General features: G+C 33.5%; 2 protein-coding genes across 3 annotated transcripts in view; both read left to right on the top strand.

Moving 5' to 3' along the window:
• The window catches only part of nudC (nuclear distribution C, dynein complex regulator), a 388,789-nt gene that overhangs the window by 260,107 nt on the left and 109,690 nt on the right, over nt 1-18,992 (top strand). The gene's annotated exons all lie outside the window — the stretch shown is intronic.
• LOC137251640 (uncharacterized) lies at nt 7,084-13,220 on the top strand. The gene is made up of 9 exons (XM_067786344.1): nt 7,084-7,880; nt 8,137-8,292; nt 8,358-8,416; nt 8,508-8,677; nt 8,762-9,010; nt 9,070-9,251; nt 9,488-9,621; nt 9,694-9,859; nt 10,003-13,220. The coding sequence occupies exons 1-5, from the start codon at nt 7,826-7,828 to the stop codon at nt 8,991-8,993; spliced, it is 672 nt and encodes a 223-aa protein (XP_067642445.1). The 5' UTR covers nt 7,084-7,825; the 3' UTR covers nt 8,994-9,010; nt 9,070-9,251; nt 9,488-9,621; nt 9,694-9,859; nt 10,003-13,220.

Here is an 18,992-nt window from a genome sequence, read left to right as displayed (position 1 = left end):
GTACAGCGAACAACGGAACATTCATATGGCGTAGCAGCTAAAAAGGCTTGCACTGATATGAATGTTGGAGACTCGAGTTCAACGCTCAGCTCCCGAAAAGCTAGCTGATGAAGAAGTGAAATTCAGAAACATGTCCTCGTAACCATCGCCGTTTGTAAACTTACAATTTTTCTCTAATATCAATTACAAAAACCATTGTATAAAGCAATATGAGCAAAGCTCGCTAATTAAATACATATGATCATATTGATATAATAGTAACAGCGGAAGTGTTAAAAAACAAATACTGTAAAAATCCGAACAAATGTTACTGAGCTTTCAAAAGCACGCCTAAAAATCATATCCACACCATTAGGAATAAACTACATACAGAGTGTATGTGCCTACATGGTGATCAAAAGGAATATAAACAAAAAAGGCAACTCTTAGAGACCAATTGTACAGCGAACAACGGAACATTCATATGGCGTAGCAGCTAAAAAGGCTTGCACTGATATGAATGTTGGAGACTCGAGTTCAACGCTCAGCTCCCGAAAAGCTAGCTGATGAAGAAGTGAAATTCAGAAACATGTCCTAGTAACCATCGCCGTTTGTAAACTTACAATTTTTCTCTAATATCAATTACAAAAACCATTGTATAAAGCAATATGAGCAAAGCTCGCTAATTAAATACATATGATCATATTGATATAATAGTAACAGCGGAAGTATTAAAAAACAAATACTGTAAAAATCCGAACAAATGTTACTAAGCTTTCAAAAGCACGCCTAAAAATCATATCCACACCATCAGGAATAAACTACATACAGAGTGTATGTGCCTACATGGTGATCAAAAGGAATATAAACAAAAAAGGCAACTCTTAGAGACCAATTGTACAGCGAACAACGGAACATTCATATGGCGTAGCAGCTAAAAAGGCTTGCACTGATATGAATGTTGGAGACTCGAGTTCAACGCTCAGCTCCCGAAAAGCTAGCTGATGAAGAAGTGAAATTCAGAAACATGTCCTAGTAACCATCGCCGTTTGTAAACTTACAATTTTTCTCTAATATCAATTACAAAAACCATTGTATAAAGCAATATGAGCAAAGCTCGCTAATTAAATACATATGATCATATTGATATAATAGTAACAGCGGAAGTATTAAAAAACAAATACTGTAAAAATCCGAACAAATGTTACTAAGCTTTCAAAAGCACGCCTAAAAATCATATCCACACCATTAGGAATAAACTACATACAGAGTGTATGTGCCTACATGGTGATCAAAAGGAATATAAACAAAAAAGGCAACTCTTAGAGACCAATTGTACAGCAAACAACGGAACATTCATATGGCGTAGCAGCTAAAAAGGCTTGCACTGATATGAATGTTGGAGACTCGAGTTCAACGCTCAGCTCCCGAAAAGCTAGCTGATGAAGAAGTGAAATTCAGAAACATGTCCTAGTAACCATCGCCGTTTGTAAACTTACAATTTTTCTCTAATATCAATTACAAAAACCATTGTATAAAGCAATATGAGCAAAGCTCGCTAATTAAATACATATAATCAAATTACCTTTCTTTTGATGTATATTAGTATTAATTAATCGTTTACAGCGAATGAAAAATATTCACTTTCGTTACAACTTTACAAAGTTTCTTAACATTATTTCTAGCTATATAAGTTAAACTAATATGCAAAAAAAAATGTTTTCTCCGTTGCCAGCAGATCCATATCAGCGTAAGTGGTTGTCATGATGGCCCTTATGCTCCCAAAGATATATTTGCCACTGGAAAAAATAGAAAAAATAAAAGTCAAAGTTAGTTATAGATGCCATATAACTTTCAGAGACAGGCTTTACTTACCTTTTCTAAAATTCTGCTTACTAAAGCTATGGTTGGATCCTGTGAAGAAAGGTTGAAGTATTTGATAGCTAACAAAAGAAAAATAAAATAATAGTCAAAATTAATAATAATAATAATAGTATTAGTAGTGATATTAATAATAATAATAAAAATTAAATGAATTTTTGTCGGTGTTATCCTGTTTTGTTGTTGTGGTGTTCTGCAGTGTGTTCCTCAAAAGCACTGGAAATAAAAAGCTAAATTGTTTTTGCAATTTTTTAGTAAATGGGGATTTCAGTGGTTTAATAAATATATATTAATTCAAGGGTATTTTTATACCCCCAGCGGGTTAGGGGGTTAGAATATACCCGGGGTAGGTATGACTGTCGTAAGAGGCGACTAAAATAGCAGATTCAAGGGGTTGTGTAGCGCAACCTTTTCAGGTTGCCAGCGCAATATCTAACTTCTCCAAACTCAATTGTCAACCTCACCTTCGAGCGGCGAATCCCGTTTCAGGGAGGTTCTGGCGACCCCAAGCTCCTCATGGAATTTGAGGGTGGGGAGGGAGGGATGGCCTGAATGTTTAATGTGGTCATGTAAATCGTTCCCGAGATGGTCGGGCTAGCAACTTAATGGAGCTGTATTACCGGAGCATACCGGATCTGTATCCATCCAAAAGACCATCACATCGATAAAACTCCCCAAAGCCTTCGGGGAGTAACCTTATCGCTACAAGAACAACAACAACAAGGTATTTTTATAAGCTACTTGTAATCATGTTAAAATCCGTTAACAAGTTTTGAAAATATTTCAATTTAAAAAAACGATGGTTTGAACTTTTCGTGAAATTACCCCTAAATCTTTTATTTGCACCAAAAAAAAAATACCGTTGGAATCACTGGTCAGTTCTATTGAAAGCCCAATTTTGCTCTTTTCTTTATGACAGATGTGTGTATTATGCAATTGTTCCAACAAAATTTATGTTATAACCTTTTCCTTTTTAAAAAGATTAAGTAATAAAGCATTTTTAATTAGTATCCCAGCAAACACAGTTTCTAACGTTAGAGAAATATTGTAATTTTACATTAGAATTCTAATGTAGTTCTCTAATGCATTTCGAATCGAAAACTAGGTTAGAATTCGACTGTAAAACGATTCGAATAACACTAGAAATGCTGAGCTCAATATTTAAGTACGGTTTTAATTTATTATAATAGAAAAAGCCTTTGAAATATGTTCCTTCTTAATACACAAGTTTATAACCAAATAAAAGTATTTGATATAATGAAACAATGAAAATTTCGCTGATTTTAAATAATTGAACTTAATTGCGCATCACTTCAAAATTCTCATTAGAAACCCATTAGAAATTGACGTTAGAATTCGATTAGAATTCTAACCATTTCCTCGATATCGAGAACGAAGTCGCCTTTTTGTCGAGAATGCTATAATTCGCGACAGTTTCGCAAATCGTCCTCTAACCTTCTACCTTAGAAAAATACATTAGAATTCGATTCGTCTTCTAATCGTTTTCTAACCTAAATGTTTGTTGGGATGTTACGATCACTTAATGTCTTTTAATTACCTACAAATATATTTCTTAATAATATATATTTTAATAGCCTTTACCCGCGGCTCCGTCCGGAAAGAGAAAATTAAACATATGGGCTATTCACGTTAGCCTGCTTATCAGGTTATCTGTTTAAATAAAATGTCTGTCTAATGTATTTTATTTTTGTAATAGAGTAAAGAAATAACTAAATGAGCTGATAACCTGATAGGGTCCCTAAATGATCGAAAGCCACGAAATGACCCCGACGAGATTACAAATAAGATGAAGCTTATTATAAAAGCACTAGCGGGACCCCGTTGTGCTTCGCTACACCAATAGAAATATTGGAAAAAGAATAAAATATCATAGAATTTTTTAATCCTTATTTCAATTGTTAATCCAAAACATTTGGATACACTACATTTTTCGTTTTTCCATCTGGGATATAAATAAACAAACAATTTGGAATGCATACTCTGGAACAGGCAACGTATAGCTGGCCGTGCGATTAGCACGGTTCCTCCAAATTCAATCCGCATGCTCGAAGCGTTTGTCCTTGCGCCTTGTTGACTGACATAGCAAATGACAGGTGCACTGGAAATTGGAAACGCTTGAATTCAAATGGCATGTCTGTTGGTATCAGTGGGATTCGCGGTATAAGCACAATTTCACCTTTCGCTTTGCCGGTCAGTATTGTCAATTAAATTCGTCATCAACTTTTTTACATTCAGTCTTGTTCCATTACACAATTTTGGTGCATTTAAATTCCGTAATAAAATAACTGATGAGCCGACCTTCAAATTTAAACAATGCGGTGGCATACCAAACGGTTCCAATGAATTCAACAATTCAACTGGATAATTCACTGCGTCATCTTCATTCATTGCGCTATCCACTATGTTGGCACCACACCTGGCAATTTTTTCAGAATGTGAAGATTGATTTCATTGACATGTACATTTTTTGGTGCCATTATTGCGCGTTCTCTCAACCAATCGTGATTCAAGTAATTTTAAACGTTCAATTAATTCTTCTTTAATTGGATAATTGTACAAAAATTGTTTGGCAATGTAATCAAACCATTTGTTTTGTCGATTGGAATTTTGCCATTTCCGATCTCTATCAATTGCTCCGAGAACTGCTCTGCAGACTGATCATTGTGCTCTGCAGACTGATTTATGTGTAATGTTAATTTTTTCACGTATCGCCACAAAAGGGAAAACTTCAAACATGCATTGATCTCGTCTGCCGGTGTTGATCGTGGAATAACGGGCAATGTTTTTTTTTGAAAGTCACCTGACAATAAAATTAAAGCACCACCAAAAAGCCTTCGGTTTCCACGTAAATCTTGCATCGTTCGATTTAATGCTTCCAATGATTTTTTGTTTGCCATTGTACACTCATCCCATAGAATGGCCGCTGCTTGTTGCAAAACTTTTGCCATCGCTGAATTTTTGGATATGTTACAGGTTGGAGTTTCAACCACCTGTATATTCAATGGCAATTTTAAAGCTGAATGAGCTGTTCGTCCTCCATCCCATAAAGTTCCAGCAGTTCCAGAAGAAGCGAGTGCCAAAGCAATTTTCTATTGCGATCGAATAGTTGCTAAAATCAATAAAATCAAAAATGTTTTTCCGGTGCCGCCAGGTGCATCCAAAAAATATAATCCACCAGTGTTATCAGAAACAGCTTGCATTATTTTGTCATATTTATCCTTTTGTTGATTGTTAAATTTGGTGTTGTTGGATTGAACAAATGTACGTAAATCATCACAATCGAATTGTTGTTCACGCTGCAACTCTCGATCAAATAAATAATGCATTGGACGATTTGGTGAAATCAAAGCTAACTGCCCCAATGCTTTATTGGCAATCGCAAGACACATATCTTCAATTATTATCAAAGCTTCATTGTACATTTCCAATGTAATCAGCAAATCAGGATCCATTGCTCTACGACGCATCCGAATTAAAATATCTTCAGTCATGTAATCTTTGTATTCATTCCATCCATAATTCATAACAAAAAGACCTAATGTCCATATACACCGAAAGTACGATGTGACAGATATGTTGTGTTGTGGTGTATCTCTTTCCATTGTATCTGAAAAATCCCTATTGCCAAAATGGCAGCCATGTTCATTGTTCATACTCTTGTTTAAGAAAACTCGATCAGATGCAGATGAATCAGTACAACACATCATAAATACATTTCTTCATTACTTTTTTTTTAAATTTTTTTATTCTGAAGGCATCAGAGTTAAAAAAGTTAGTAAATGTGTAGGAACAACAATTTTCAGGACGCTGGTGAATATATTCGTTGAACTCGAGGGATCTATGAGTTAGGTTACCAAATAGTTGGAGCGATATTGATTCGAAAACAGGTGGGCGAATATTTCTAATGTTGACTTGATCCGTATTTCGAAGAAACATTGTATATGTAAATCTTATGGCTATCAGATTTGGTAGTCGTAAATTTGCAGGTTGAATGGCAACAGTCAACGATTCTGTATATTCGTTTTCCCAATAAGTGATTTCTCGTCGTGAAAGAAGATTGAACACGTTGCGCCGAACCATTGTTTGTTGGGACAGTTGTGTAATGAAGAGATATTGTAAATTTTCAGTAAGGAAGCGACCATTTGAAAAGAACCAGTTGAAATTTGCGGAATGTCGGGTTTTGATTTCGAGAAATCTACACGGAGAGAAATGTTAGCAATAATATATTAAAAATTAAAGAAAAATCCTGAAACTTTATAGAAATTTGCGAAAAACTAATAAATTATAATAAACATTACAGTAAAATGATAAAAATTTATGAACGTATATTGAAAATTAAAGAGTAGCATAGAAATTTCTATAGTCTTTAATTTTTAATACACTAAAATATTAAAATTTGATATATTCTAATACTTTTCATTGGCCAAACACTAAATTCCACTAAGTTTTGTTTACTTTTTAAAAAATGTTCTTTAAAACTTAGTATAATTTATGTTGCAGTATTTCAATAAAGCATTATTTTAGGTTTCAATAAGAATAAACGGAAAATCATTATGATCATAGTAATATTTGATATGTGTACTAGAAAGTATGAAGTATGGTCCTGACATTTTGGATAGCTTATACGAATAATCCGATGCGTCGTACAAAAATTACAAAAGTTTCTTTAAATTTTAGATACGTACTTTAAGTTTTATTATTCAAACGCAATGAACAATTGCGTAGTAAAAATTAAAGAACGGCATAACAAAACTCAATATACCGTATAGTAAAATTTGCGTCATGTCTACTTGTATCCCATGGTCGCATTGCGAACATGAGTGGCATGTATTGCACGCACAGTTAGAGCCGAAACACATAAGATTTTTCAGGCATGCTTAACGAACGAAACGATATCATTTCGTTACGATAATCAACGCTAATAAACGAAACGAAGTCACTTCGTTTCGTTTATTAACGTTAAGAACGTCAAATTAACGTTAATTTGACGATCTTAACGTTAATAAACGAAACGAAGTGACTTCGTTTCGTTTATTAGCGTTGATTATCGTAACGAAATGATATCGTTTCGTTCGTTAAGCATGCCTGAGATTTTTGATGCAGAATCGTGCGCTGACAGAAGAGTAGATTGCATGCGTTTGCTTGGGGAGCGACAAATAGGCTATTTGGCGGTCCACATACAAACACATGTAATGCTTAAGATTGCGTTAAACACATCTATATGAAACACTGCTTATGTGACGAGGATTTTAAGCGGAATGAAAATAGCGGAGTACGGTTGCCACTTTGAGACATTTGGACCACAAATAGTCCCATTTATTTGGGTATGAGTTGCTTATCGCCTTTCTCCTGGCTTTGTTCTTATATGAAGTTATTAACAATTATTATAAGAAAACCAAGCTACCTAGCTTTCAAGTAGCTTGGGTGACTTAACACCACAATAGTCCTGAGATTTCTTGAATTCATTGAGCTACTTTGATGTGTGTGAGAAAGATTTCAATATCGACGTGCCAAACGAGAAGTAAAGTTTCAAAATGTTACATAAAATTTATTTGTAAAAAACTTTGAAAGTGCTACTTTTTGTGTGCCACGTTGATATATTCCTGCACTAACTCTCGGTATACTTGAACATAAGTTAACTGAGTATACTTAATATAAAACAGATAAGTCTCATTATTTTACGTAGTTTTCATTTCCTTTAACTCGACGGCCATCTAATGGCTCCATCACTGATGGGACTGATCAATTGTTGTGGTAAGCATTTCATTGAAGTAAATTGAAAATTATTTGTGGGTTAATGAAAGCGTGGCCAATGTTGTGAATTTTTACCTCAGTGAAAAACCAAAGTACCAAAATCGTGGCCACTGCCTAAAAGTGGCAACCGTGATTCAATGCATTTAGTATTTATTGTGGTCGCGTTAATTACTCAAAAGTGGTATAAATTATGTGGAATGATCTGGATGAATGGGGCATGAATCATTTGGAGCCCGTAATAAAAGGTAAGTAATAAATTAAATTATAACCTATTATGCGAGCGTGCATATGTATGTATATTCGTATCACTTATGTGATACAAAGAATAGCTGTAGTAGCATTTTTACATGTGTATCAATGTATGTATATTTTGCTGGCACATAAGTTTGTATGAATGTACATACATATGCTCTTCAATTAAAGTAAAAGAGCGTTTTTGGGCGTATTATGGCCACTCCATTTTTATTATATTTTAAAATTTTACTCATCAATCCACTACAGAAGTTTCACCATTGCCGCAAGCATTAGAAACTTGCACCCAAACCGATATAGGGAGCCGTAACTCACAAAGAGCAAATTCTAGCTCTGATGAAGATATACTGGACATAACAGAATTCACTTCAGGCAGTGATAAAAATAGATCTGGAAATTTAAATGGTATTTATAGTTTCTGATTCTTTTTAAAGCTGAAACACTTATTGTATTATATCTCTCTGTTCTAGATAGTGATACTGATCCCGGCCTACGCAAATTTAAAGTTAATAAAACCGATACTCCTTTCGTAAGCTAATTTAATTTTACCGCAACCCAAAATATATATTTTATTCAATTAGCTAAAAGTACATACTTAAAATTCATATTAATTATTCCAGATGCTATACGATTACCTCACTAATGACATTGACGGAAAAGCTATAATAAAAGCTTACGAGGGAAAAAATTTTAATGCCAAAGTACGTAACTTAGTAGTAAGACGTTTGATCAATCGTGAAAAAGAGAAGGCATTTAAAGCGGCTCAGTTGGATAAATCACCGAAATTTTGGTATGCATTTTTTTGATATAGTGCGGAAATTTGTTTCACTTTGTTGAGCATTTAATGAGTGATTTTATTATATTATTTACAAAGCCTTTCACCTGAAATACTAAAGCAATATTCAGCCGAAATTGCTACAGTTTTTCCCAATGAAAATCCATCAGTATATTACATTCCATACGAAAATAAGAACGGTATGAAAATAGGACCATCAGGAAAGTTAGTGTCACATTATAATTACATAGTAGGCGACTTGAAAAGAAAAGGGTTAATCAAGAGTGAATTATCGCATAAAGATAAATCGTCCAGTTGTACTTGCCACTAGCAAAACTTTCTGCACGGGTAATATGTACATATATAAATTTTATGAATTTCATATGCACCTATACCTTTTATCTCAGATGACATAGACAACCACTTAACAATATTGGGAAGTTTAGAAAAACAACCAGACGCCGAAGTATTAAACAGTTGGCAGATCACTCTGCAATATCGCAGGACACTTTTAACACAAAATAAAATATCTTTGAATGATTACTATATCCGGTTTCCCTGTTTGGAAGGAGAGCTTGGACTGAGATTGGTAAGTTAAGTGGAGAAATTCTTGCATCTATATACAGCTGTGGTAACACATTCTGGTGGTGTACATTATCGTCACTGTCGTCGATCGGTTTATCGTGATAGTCACAGCAAATTATAGTACATATTGGCTTTTTAAAATACCCCAGCTGCTACCAATTCAAAAATTTTCTTTCGGTTGAACTTTATCTTTTTAATTTTTTCATACATTGAGTCTGACTTTAACCAACTTTATCCCAGCAAACAAAACAGAATAATAACAAATTGGAGCAACTTTAAAAACAAAATAATGAACTTACTCTTAACGGCCCGACGACCTAAAGAAGTGGAAGAGGTAGCCATTATAAATACTTTACACCTTCTAAAGGAAGAAGGTATTTCTGCAATTTATTTTTGTTCATTGAGTACCTTATTTAAATTTTTATCACTCACTTTTGTTTTATCAGATAAAGACGCAATTATTTGGCACTTTCTACCACGGTTAATATCGGCGCCTTACATTCAAAAACTTTTATCAGATGAATCAGAGCGACTAGCGACAAAAAAAGAAAATTTACTAAACGGAGGGTAACTGTGGCAGAGGCTCGTTATTCATCGTTTTTGATTGTTCCGGTAATCTATTAAATCATAACAATAGCTATCGAATGTGAAATTGCTAGACCTCGATTTGATTGCTAAATAAAATGATTATAATTGATTGAATCAATTAATCGAAATTGTTGTAAATACTAACTGAGAATATTTTTCTTTCTTAGAATATTTCGGAAATCGACGATACTGTGAAACGCAGGCAAGAATATTTATCCAAAAACAATACATCCTGCCAACCAATAGCAGTTCTTGTCGGAGCTTTAGATAAAGTTGAAGATTCTTACGTTTATATCGAGGACAAACGGCACAGAACAAAATCGATCTTATCAGCACTTGATTTTACATTTAAAAGTTTTTTTCTCTAAATTGTGAATATCCATGTGCTGCAATCCACGTATGGACACTTTTACAAAAGATTCTGTATGAAATAAACCTTGAGAGAGAATTCAGTTCTATCAGCTTGAACGACTTTATAACTGACTTTGAACAAATGGAATAACTTGCGATTATTATCAGCAAATTATTTTGATTATAATTTTGTAATTATAAAGAGACTAGTTGCCATAACTTAAGATACTAGTATTAAGCTATCCAGAAAATGTTTATTTGTTTTAAATGTCAAAGTATTTTTGAAAGTAATAATATTTTGCTATGTTATATAAGAAGTTTCCATTCAAATTTAAAAGAGTATTGGTGCTGCGAACCCCAATGCCAACATATTTACTCTATACTTCATTCTTATTGCAAGCATCGGAAACGGGAATACAATCAGCAAATAACTTTAACACCTTCACTTTCAAATGTACCTAGTATTTCAATTCAAGACCCATCGATTGACTACAATTCAGATTGTGAATTTCAAGAGGTTTTAAATGAATACGCATATAACTCATCTGATGCTTGTGAGGAAACTTATTTAAGCTATTCAAGTGTTATTAACAACTCTTCTCAAAAATTTAATATGCAGGGTGCATCTCAAAATATAGCAGATACATCGAATATTTCTAAAACGTTTGGAAGTTTGTTACGAGAACGTGTTCTTAAGTTGACAACTAAATTGTATAGTCTTTCTGATTTATCCAAAAAAAGAATTGAAATGATAATTCAAGATTATAAATTATTCGTTAATGATATTTGTTTTACACTGTTAAGAGATTATATGTTAAGCTGTTTGGATGGGTCAGAAAAAAGCTTAAAACAGAGAGACCAAATTAAACAATCATTTGATATTTTACAAGGCTGTCTTGAGGATTTTCGGACATCATACAGATGCTTTAAGCATTTTGAGAAAATGGGTACTTTTATTAGGCCTGTTCATTTAAATATTGGCTTTAGAGATGAATACAAAATACAAAATGGTTCGCTTATCTTATGTAAAGTACCTTTAACCACTGAGTTCATACCGATTCGTGATATGCTTAAAAAAATTTTCGAACTAGGAACTATATTCAAGGAAACCTTAGATTACTTAAACGTATTAGAAAACACTAAAAGCATAGTTTTTAATTACGTCCAAGGTGATTATTGGAGAAAGTTTAAAGATACAAATAGTCAGACCGTGATACCCATTGCACTTTATTTCGACGATTATGAAAATAATAATCCTCTTGGAAGTCATCGTGGTATTCAGAAATGTGGAGCTTTATATTTTATAATTTTATGCCTCCCTCCGAAATACAGATCGAAACTTAGAAATATATTTTTGTTTCTTTTAACAAACACCTTAGATCGAAAAACAATTGGTAAAGCAAAAATTTTTCAAAGAGTAATAAGTGAACTAAATTTTTTAGAGAGCTCTGGCATAATAATAAACATAAATAATGAATCAAAGCAAATCTTTTTTAAGTTGGTAGTTATAATCAGTGATAATCTCAGCGTAAATGAATTGTTTGGTATGGTTGAAAGTTTTTCTGCCAATTATTTCTGCCGATTTTGTCTGACAAAAAAAGAAAACAGAAACAGAATATTAGATGAGCAGGTTTGCACCCTGCGTAATAGGTCGAATTATGCAGCTGGTTTAGCGTTAAATCAAACCTCAGAAACAGGTATTAAAGAAAAGTGTTGCTTTCATGATGTTACCAGTTTTCATTTCACTGAAAAGCTTGCTGTAGATATTATGCATGACTTTTTCGAAGGTGTTTGTCAGTATGATCTCGCTTTGATATTTGACTACTTTATTTTTAAAAAGTTAATAACACTTGAAGTATTGAATATAAAAGTTAGAGGTTTTTCATTTTGCTACCTTGATAGACAAAACAAACCACCAGAAATTTCTAAAGATCATATCAAAAATAAACGAATAATTCTATCTGCTGCTGAAATGCAAAGCTTAGTTCGAAATTTATCTATAATGATTGGTCATTTGATTCCTAAGTGTTCTGATCACTGGCAATTGGTACTTAAACTGGCTGATATTACTGATATAATAACAGCCAATCATTACCAACCATAACATTGTGACTTACTTACATGTGTTGTAAATGAGTACTTAGTTACTCTCCTCAAACTCTTTCCGAATAGCTTAAAACCAAAACATCACTTTTTAGTACACTACCCAACAGTAATGAAATTATCGGGTCCATTGCGCAATTTGTCCTCTATGAGAGGAGAAAGTAATAATAAAGAATCAAAGGAGTTTGCAACCGTAGCTATTAACAGAATTAATATATGTTATACAATTGCAACTAAGCATCAACCTTAACTCAATCACTATTTCCATAATTTTAAAACTCCTGATGACTTTATTACTGGGCCTATAAAAAATGGAACAGTAGTTTTTGAAAAATTCCTTACGGATAACGGTCTTAGTAAAGATATGTTCGAAGTAAGTTGGTTAAAATTTAACGATCAATACTTGACTCAAAACTCAATCATTATGGTTCCAACTAAACACGGACCTGTGTTTTATAATGTACAAACTATTTCAATAGATAAGGATAACAAAGCTTTAGTTTTTTCACAAGGTATTGAAGCTCATTTAGACGAGGACGTTCACGCATTTATTTTTATAAATTATATCATAAGTTATAAGATTTTTTTTTGGAATGAACTAAAATATTGTTTTGTTACGCACAAAATCCGAGCTGGAAACGGGAATGAGTATATTCTAAAAAGATGGATTTAATTTACGTAACTTTAAAGATAACACTGTTATATATACATATACATATATGAATGTGGGATGAGTTATATGTATAACATATAAACAGTAGTCGAAATAATGCCGATTTGGAAGTAGATTAGAGTTTTTTTGACTGAATTATTATATAATTATATTATTTACTTTTATTATATTTATTACTTCATTACTAATTAAAAAGCCAATGTTACATATATATACATATACATATGTGTATCTGTTTACAAAAACAAATAAAAAATATGTTTCCATAATCCATAACTTTTATTATTGGTAAATTTTATTAACTGGAGTAAGTTGAATTTTTCATAATGTATGAGCCAATATGTATGAGACTGCACAGAAACTTTTATTGGGAATTCCCTAATTTTTACAGAGCAGCATACTGAAAATTCGTATACAGATTTTTAGTAAAACTTAAAAATCTGTAAACGAATTTTCAGTATGCTGCTCTGTAAAAATTAGGGAATTCCCAATAAAAGTTTCTGCGCAGTCTTTAATATTTAATTACCCATATAGAAAATTTACATATCAAACTCACAATTTTAAGTATGCAGTTCTTTAAAAATTAAAGAGCTCCTAATAAAGACTTATGTGCCGCACTGTAAAATTTAATTTGCTTAACAACAACTTCCATTATGCTGTTCTTTGAAAGCTAATATATTATATCCAATTTCTACTACGTCGTACTTGAAAAAATATGAAAGGGTATAACAAAAAGTATATAAATTTGGAGTGGGGAGCACATTGAAGTGCTAGCATACTAAATATTAAAGAAAATTTTCTCAGCGTGTAAAATATTTACCGAAATAATGCATCAGCGCTTCGTCGTAAAAAATGCGATGCACTCGATACTCTTGAATTCTTGTGCCAAAATCCCAGCCAAAAATGAATTTGCTGATGCGAAATGTATGACTGTATCAACTGTATTCGTGGTTGTTTCTGAGGAAAAGCAACGCAATTCTATTACAATGTCGTTCCTTTGACACAACAAAATCACACTTAAGTAATAAATTTAGTGGGACATTACTCACCAAATTGAAGCATAGCATATACCGAATTGACTTAAATCCAGTTCATTTATTTTTTTCACAGTTTTTATGAAAAAAAAAACAAAACAAAACAAATGACTTCCTTTTTTCATTTGCTTTTCACTTGAGAAATCCCGAACGTAAAATTAATTTTTTTAAAATTATAATTCTAGAAACGTCAATTCCATTGAATAATGCAAAATGGAAATAAGCACAACCTATTCCATTTCATGAAATAACGCAAATAAGCACCATCTATGGGTATGAAACGTAGCCGTAGCTATATATCTCATGAACCGCTCGACCAAATTCAATCAAACTTCACAGAAACCATCTACATGATAGCCCAAATGTACCGTAGAAATTTGGTTGAATTTGGTGGAGCCGGTCTCAAGTTATAAAGTAACACCAAAAATGTGCACTTATTTTTATATATATAGATGTTAAAGGGCGGCCACCGTGGTGTGATGGTAGCATGCTCCGCCTGCCACACCGTATGCCCTGGGTTCGCACCCCGGGCAAAGCAACATCAAAATTTTAGAAATAAGTTTTTTCAATTAGAAGAAAATTTTTCTAAGCGGGGTCGCCCCTCGGCAGTGTGGCAAGCGCTCCGGGTGTATTTATGCCATGAAAAGCTCTCAGTGAAAAGTCATCTGCCTTGCAAATGCCGTTCGGAGTCGTCATAAAACATGTAGGTCCGGTCCGGCCAATTTGTAGGGAAAATCAAGAGGGGCACGACGCAAATTGGAAGAAAAGCTCGGCCTTAGATCTCTGCGGAGGTTACCGCGCCTTAAATTTTTTATTTTTTTTTGATAGATGTTAATAACGCAGCAGGTGCGTTGAAGCGAATGAAGAGTTACAAACAAACATACAGATAAAGCTAATAAAAGCGTGTTAATAAAAAAAATTGAAAGAGGGTGGATGGCGGGAGGGGACGGAGGGTGCCACTGCTCACTTTGTAAGCCCTCGACTTATTTGACCCATTGAGTTTGTAATATTGGTGAAGGAGAGTATACGTAAAGTTGTAATGTGTAAAAATAAACATAAACAACTTCCATTTGATACCCATATTGTACAAACAAATACCTCAAATACGTGATCTCAAGACCCTAGCCAGAACGGGATAAAAAGTATACTGTATCCGTCTCCTGGTTCTAAGCTACCTCTCCACCAATTTTCAGCCAAATCGATTCATCCGTTCTTGAGTTATAAATAGTCAGCCCTATTCTGCATTTCGTCTTGGATTGGAATTTTTTCGATTTGGCAATTTTTGTATTCTGTGTTCCAATCTCTTTCAATCCAAATCGTTCGATTTTGTGTATTCTGCATTTCGATCGTAGTTCCGTTTTTCTAAGTTTTTGGTGGCCACGGCAGGGAATTGGCCAAAAGACCGACAAAAACACACTTACAATTATGAAAACACTCAAAAAAATAAAACACGGCGGCAATATATTCTATTGTTTTTTTTTTTGTACAAAATGGCCTGGATAATAAAATATAAACGTTTTTCAGTGTTTTTTTTTTTTTCAAATTTTCTTTAATTTATTTTGTTCCAATGTTCACACATTCCGTACAAACAGCTGATTTCGAAAAATCATTTGCTCTTCCTCTTCTCGTTACGATTCCGTCGTAATGCAGAATACCCAACTTCGATTAAAGCGGAGCGTAGAACGGGAACGTAACCGAAATGCAGAATAGGGGTGAATAACAACAATGACAACAACAATCGACGTTCAAATACTACAAATAACGCTAGTGTGCGGACTTTAAACGCCAACGGCCCTCAGGAGCGAGCACTGGGTACCAGAATCTGAGTTAAATAACGTTTTTCAAAATAAATCAATTTACTGTCTTAATCTGAACTACTCAGATTTTATCGAATTGAATTGCAATGGCTCTTTTAAAACGTGCACTTTCGTCGTAGATACACAGGCTGATATTTCAATTATAAAACTTTCAAGTTTAAAACAAAATATTTCCATAAACAACAATATCATACATATAACGGGCGTTACGACTGATGCAGTTTCAACATTGGGTATCATTAAAACAGAACTTTTTTATTAAAATTTTTCGATTCCACATACTCGAAATATAGTAGATAACAAATTCAACAAACCGTTAGAGGGTATTTTAGGCAAAGACTTTTTGAAAATATACAATTGCATAATAGACTATGCAAACGGGAACATAACAATCGGAATTGGCAAAAATATTCATAAAATTTAAATTTTACATAGTACAAATGATAACACCTGGGTAATTCCTCCTAGATGTGAAGTTTATCGCTTATTTAAGCTGAAAAAATCTAAATATCCAGGTTTTATAGACGCAAATGAGATTGTAGTGGTGTGTTCACCGCAAAGTGTATTGTTGACACTAACAACCCAATAAAAAAAAAAAAAAATAAATGTAAGGCGCGATAACCTCCGAAGAGATCTAAGGCCGAGCTTCTTTTCCAATTTGCGTCGTGCTCCTCTTGATTTTTCCCTACAAATTGGCCGGACGGGACCTACATGTTTTATGCCGACTCCGAACGGCATCTGCAAAGCAGATGAGTTTTCACTGAGAGCTTTTCATGGCAGAAATACAATCGGAGCGCTTGCCAGACACTGCCGAGGGGCGACCCCGCTTAGAAAAATTTTCTTCTAATTGAAAAATCTTATTTCTAAAATTTTGATGTTGCTTTGCCCGGGAGTTGAACCCAGGGCATACGGTGTGATAGGCGGAGCACGCTACCATCACACCACGGTGGCCGCCAACAACCCAATAATAAAAGTTTTAAACGTCACAGATGAGGTAAAATATATTAAAATTTTTAACATAGTTACGGATGAAATCAACAACTATAACGTTTATAAAATCAACGATATTTCAAAAGATTCGAAAAGGTCAGAGGAATTTAAGTCAATTTTAGAGAAACAAATGCCAAATTATGCCAAACCAAAACTTCTCGCTTACTTACTTTTATGAACAGAAATTACGATTGACAGATAAAAATCCTATTTACATAAAAAATTACCGTTTACGATATTGTCAGAGAGAGGAAATCAATAGACAAGTTGATAATTTATTACAAAATGATCTTATAGAACACAGTTATTCTAACTATAATAGCCCATTGATACTAGTACCAAAGAAAAACCCAAATCCTACCGCATGTGTGCCGACTTTAGAGCCGCAAACAAAAAAATGATAGCAGACAAATTCCCACTTGCACGAATAGACGATGTTCTGGATAATCTAGGCAGAGCCAAATATTTTTCTACATTGGATTTGTATTCAGGTTTTCATCAAATTCCATTAAATAAAGATTATTGAGACATCACCTCACTGATCGTGGTGCTTTTCGATGGAAAGTTTTACCATTCGGTTTAAACGTAGCTCCAAACTCATTCTCAAGAATGATGTCAATTGCCTTTTCAGGAATTTCTCCAAACCAACCCTTTTTATATGTAGATGATCTTATAGTCATTGGGAGTAGCAAAGCTCACCATATTAAAAATTTAGAACAAGTCTTTCAGACATGCAAAAAATTTAATTTGCGTCTAAATCCCGAAAAATGTAACTTCATGCGTTCAGAAGTCACTGTCGTAGGACAAAAATGTTCATCAAAAGGTCTACTTCCAGAAGATTCCAAAATAACTGCAATAACGAAATATCCAAAACCTTGCGATAAAGATGCAGTAAGACGATTCATGGCATTCGGCAATTACTATCGAAGGTTTATACCAAATTTTGCTTCAATAGTAGCACCTTTAAAGAAACTTAGCACTAAAAGAGTGGAATTTAAATGGGATAAGTCATGTGATATAGCATTTGAAAAACTTCGAAAATCTTTAATTTCTCCTCAAATTCTCCAACACCCAGACTTCAAAAAGGAATTTATAATTACTGTCGACGCTCCAAAAATTGGTTGTGGTGCCATTTTAAGTCAAAATAAAGATGGCATTGACTTCCAATTTTGTTTCGCGTCCAAATCATTTAATAATTCAGAACAAAATAAATCAATAATTGAGTTAGAACTTTTGGCTATATTTTTTGCAATCAAACAATTCAGACCATACGTTTATGGCACACACTTTACCGTCAAGTCCGATCATCGTCCATTAGTTTACTTGTTTAATATGAAAGACCCCTCTTCAAAACTGTCACGTATCAGACTTGAACTGGCAGAATACAACTTCACTATTGAATACATAAAAGGTAAAACGAACGTAGGAGCAGATGCACTCTCTCGCATCACAATAGAAGAAATTAAAAATTCAAGCAAATCAATTTTAGCGGTACAGACTAGATCACAGGCAAATCAAGAAAAATTAACACAACAACAAATAGGCCAAGAAGAAAAAGTAAAGGAAAACATAAAATTACTAGTTTATGATAATTTTTTTTTTCAAAGAAAATACCCAAAGTAAAAACCCAAATAAATTATGACAAAAGTGGTCAAATTACAAATTTTGAGATAAATACGCATTTAAAACACAAAAAAATTAAGTTAATTAAAGTTGCGTGTGCTAACAAAATAATACATTTAGATGCATTACTTTTGAAGCTCGAAAAAGAAGCTGGCAAGCGCAATATTAATATAATTGAATTGCAAAAAAATGATAATCTTTTTAAATATTTTTCGATATCAGATCTGAAAACCACTGGGAATAAAATTTTACAACAATTAGAAATTATACTAACCGAACCCGTAGAAACTGTGACAGATGAAGACAAAAAACAACAATTGATAACAATTTACCATACAGACCCAATTTTAGGATGACATTTCGGTAGCAAAAAAGTTTATGCAAAACTAAGAACCAAATACTATTTGAAAGGCATGACGCGCGATATAGCGAAATTTGTTAAAAACTGCGAAAAATGTCTTTTGAATAAGGTTAAGCCAAAAACAAAAGAAAATTTAGTCCTAACCGAAACACCCTGTAAGCCATTCGACATTGTTGTTATTGACACTATAGGGCCTCTACCTCAA

The sequence above is a fragment of the Eurosta solidaginis genome, chromosome 5, assembly GCF_040869045.1.
Source record: "Eurosta solidaginis isolate ZX-2024a chromosome 5, ASM4086904v1, whole genome shotgun sequence".
NCBI classification, from domain to species: Eukaryota; Metazoa; Arthropoda; class Insecta; order Diptera; family Tephritidae; genus Eurosta; species Eurosta solidaginis.
This window is presented reverse-complemented; position numbering and strand designations above follow the sequence as displayed.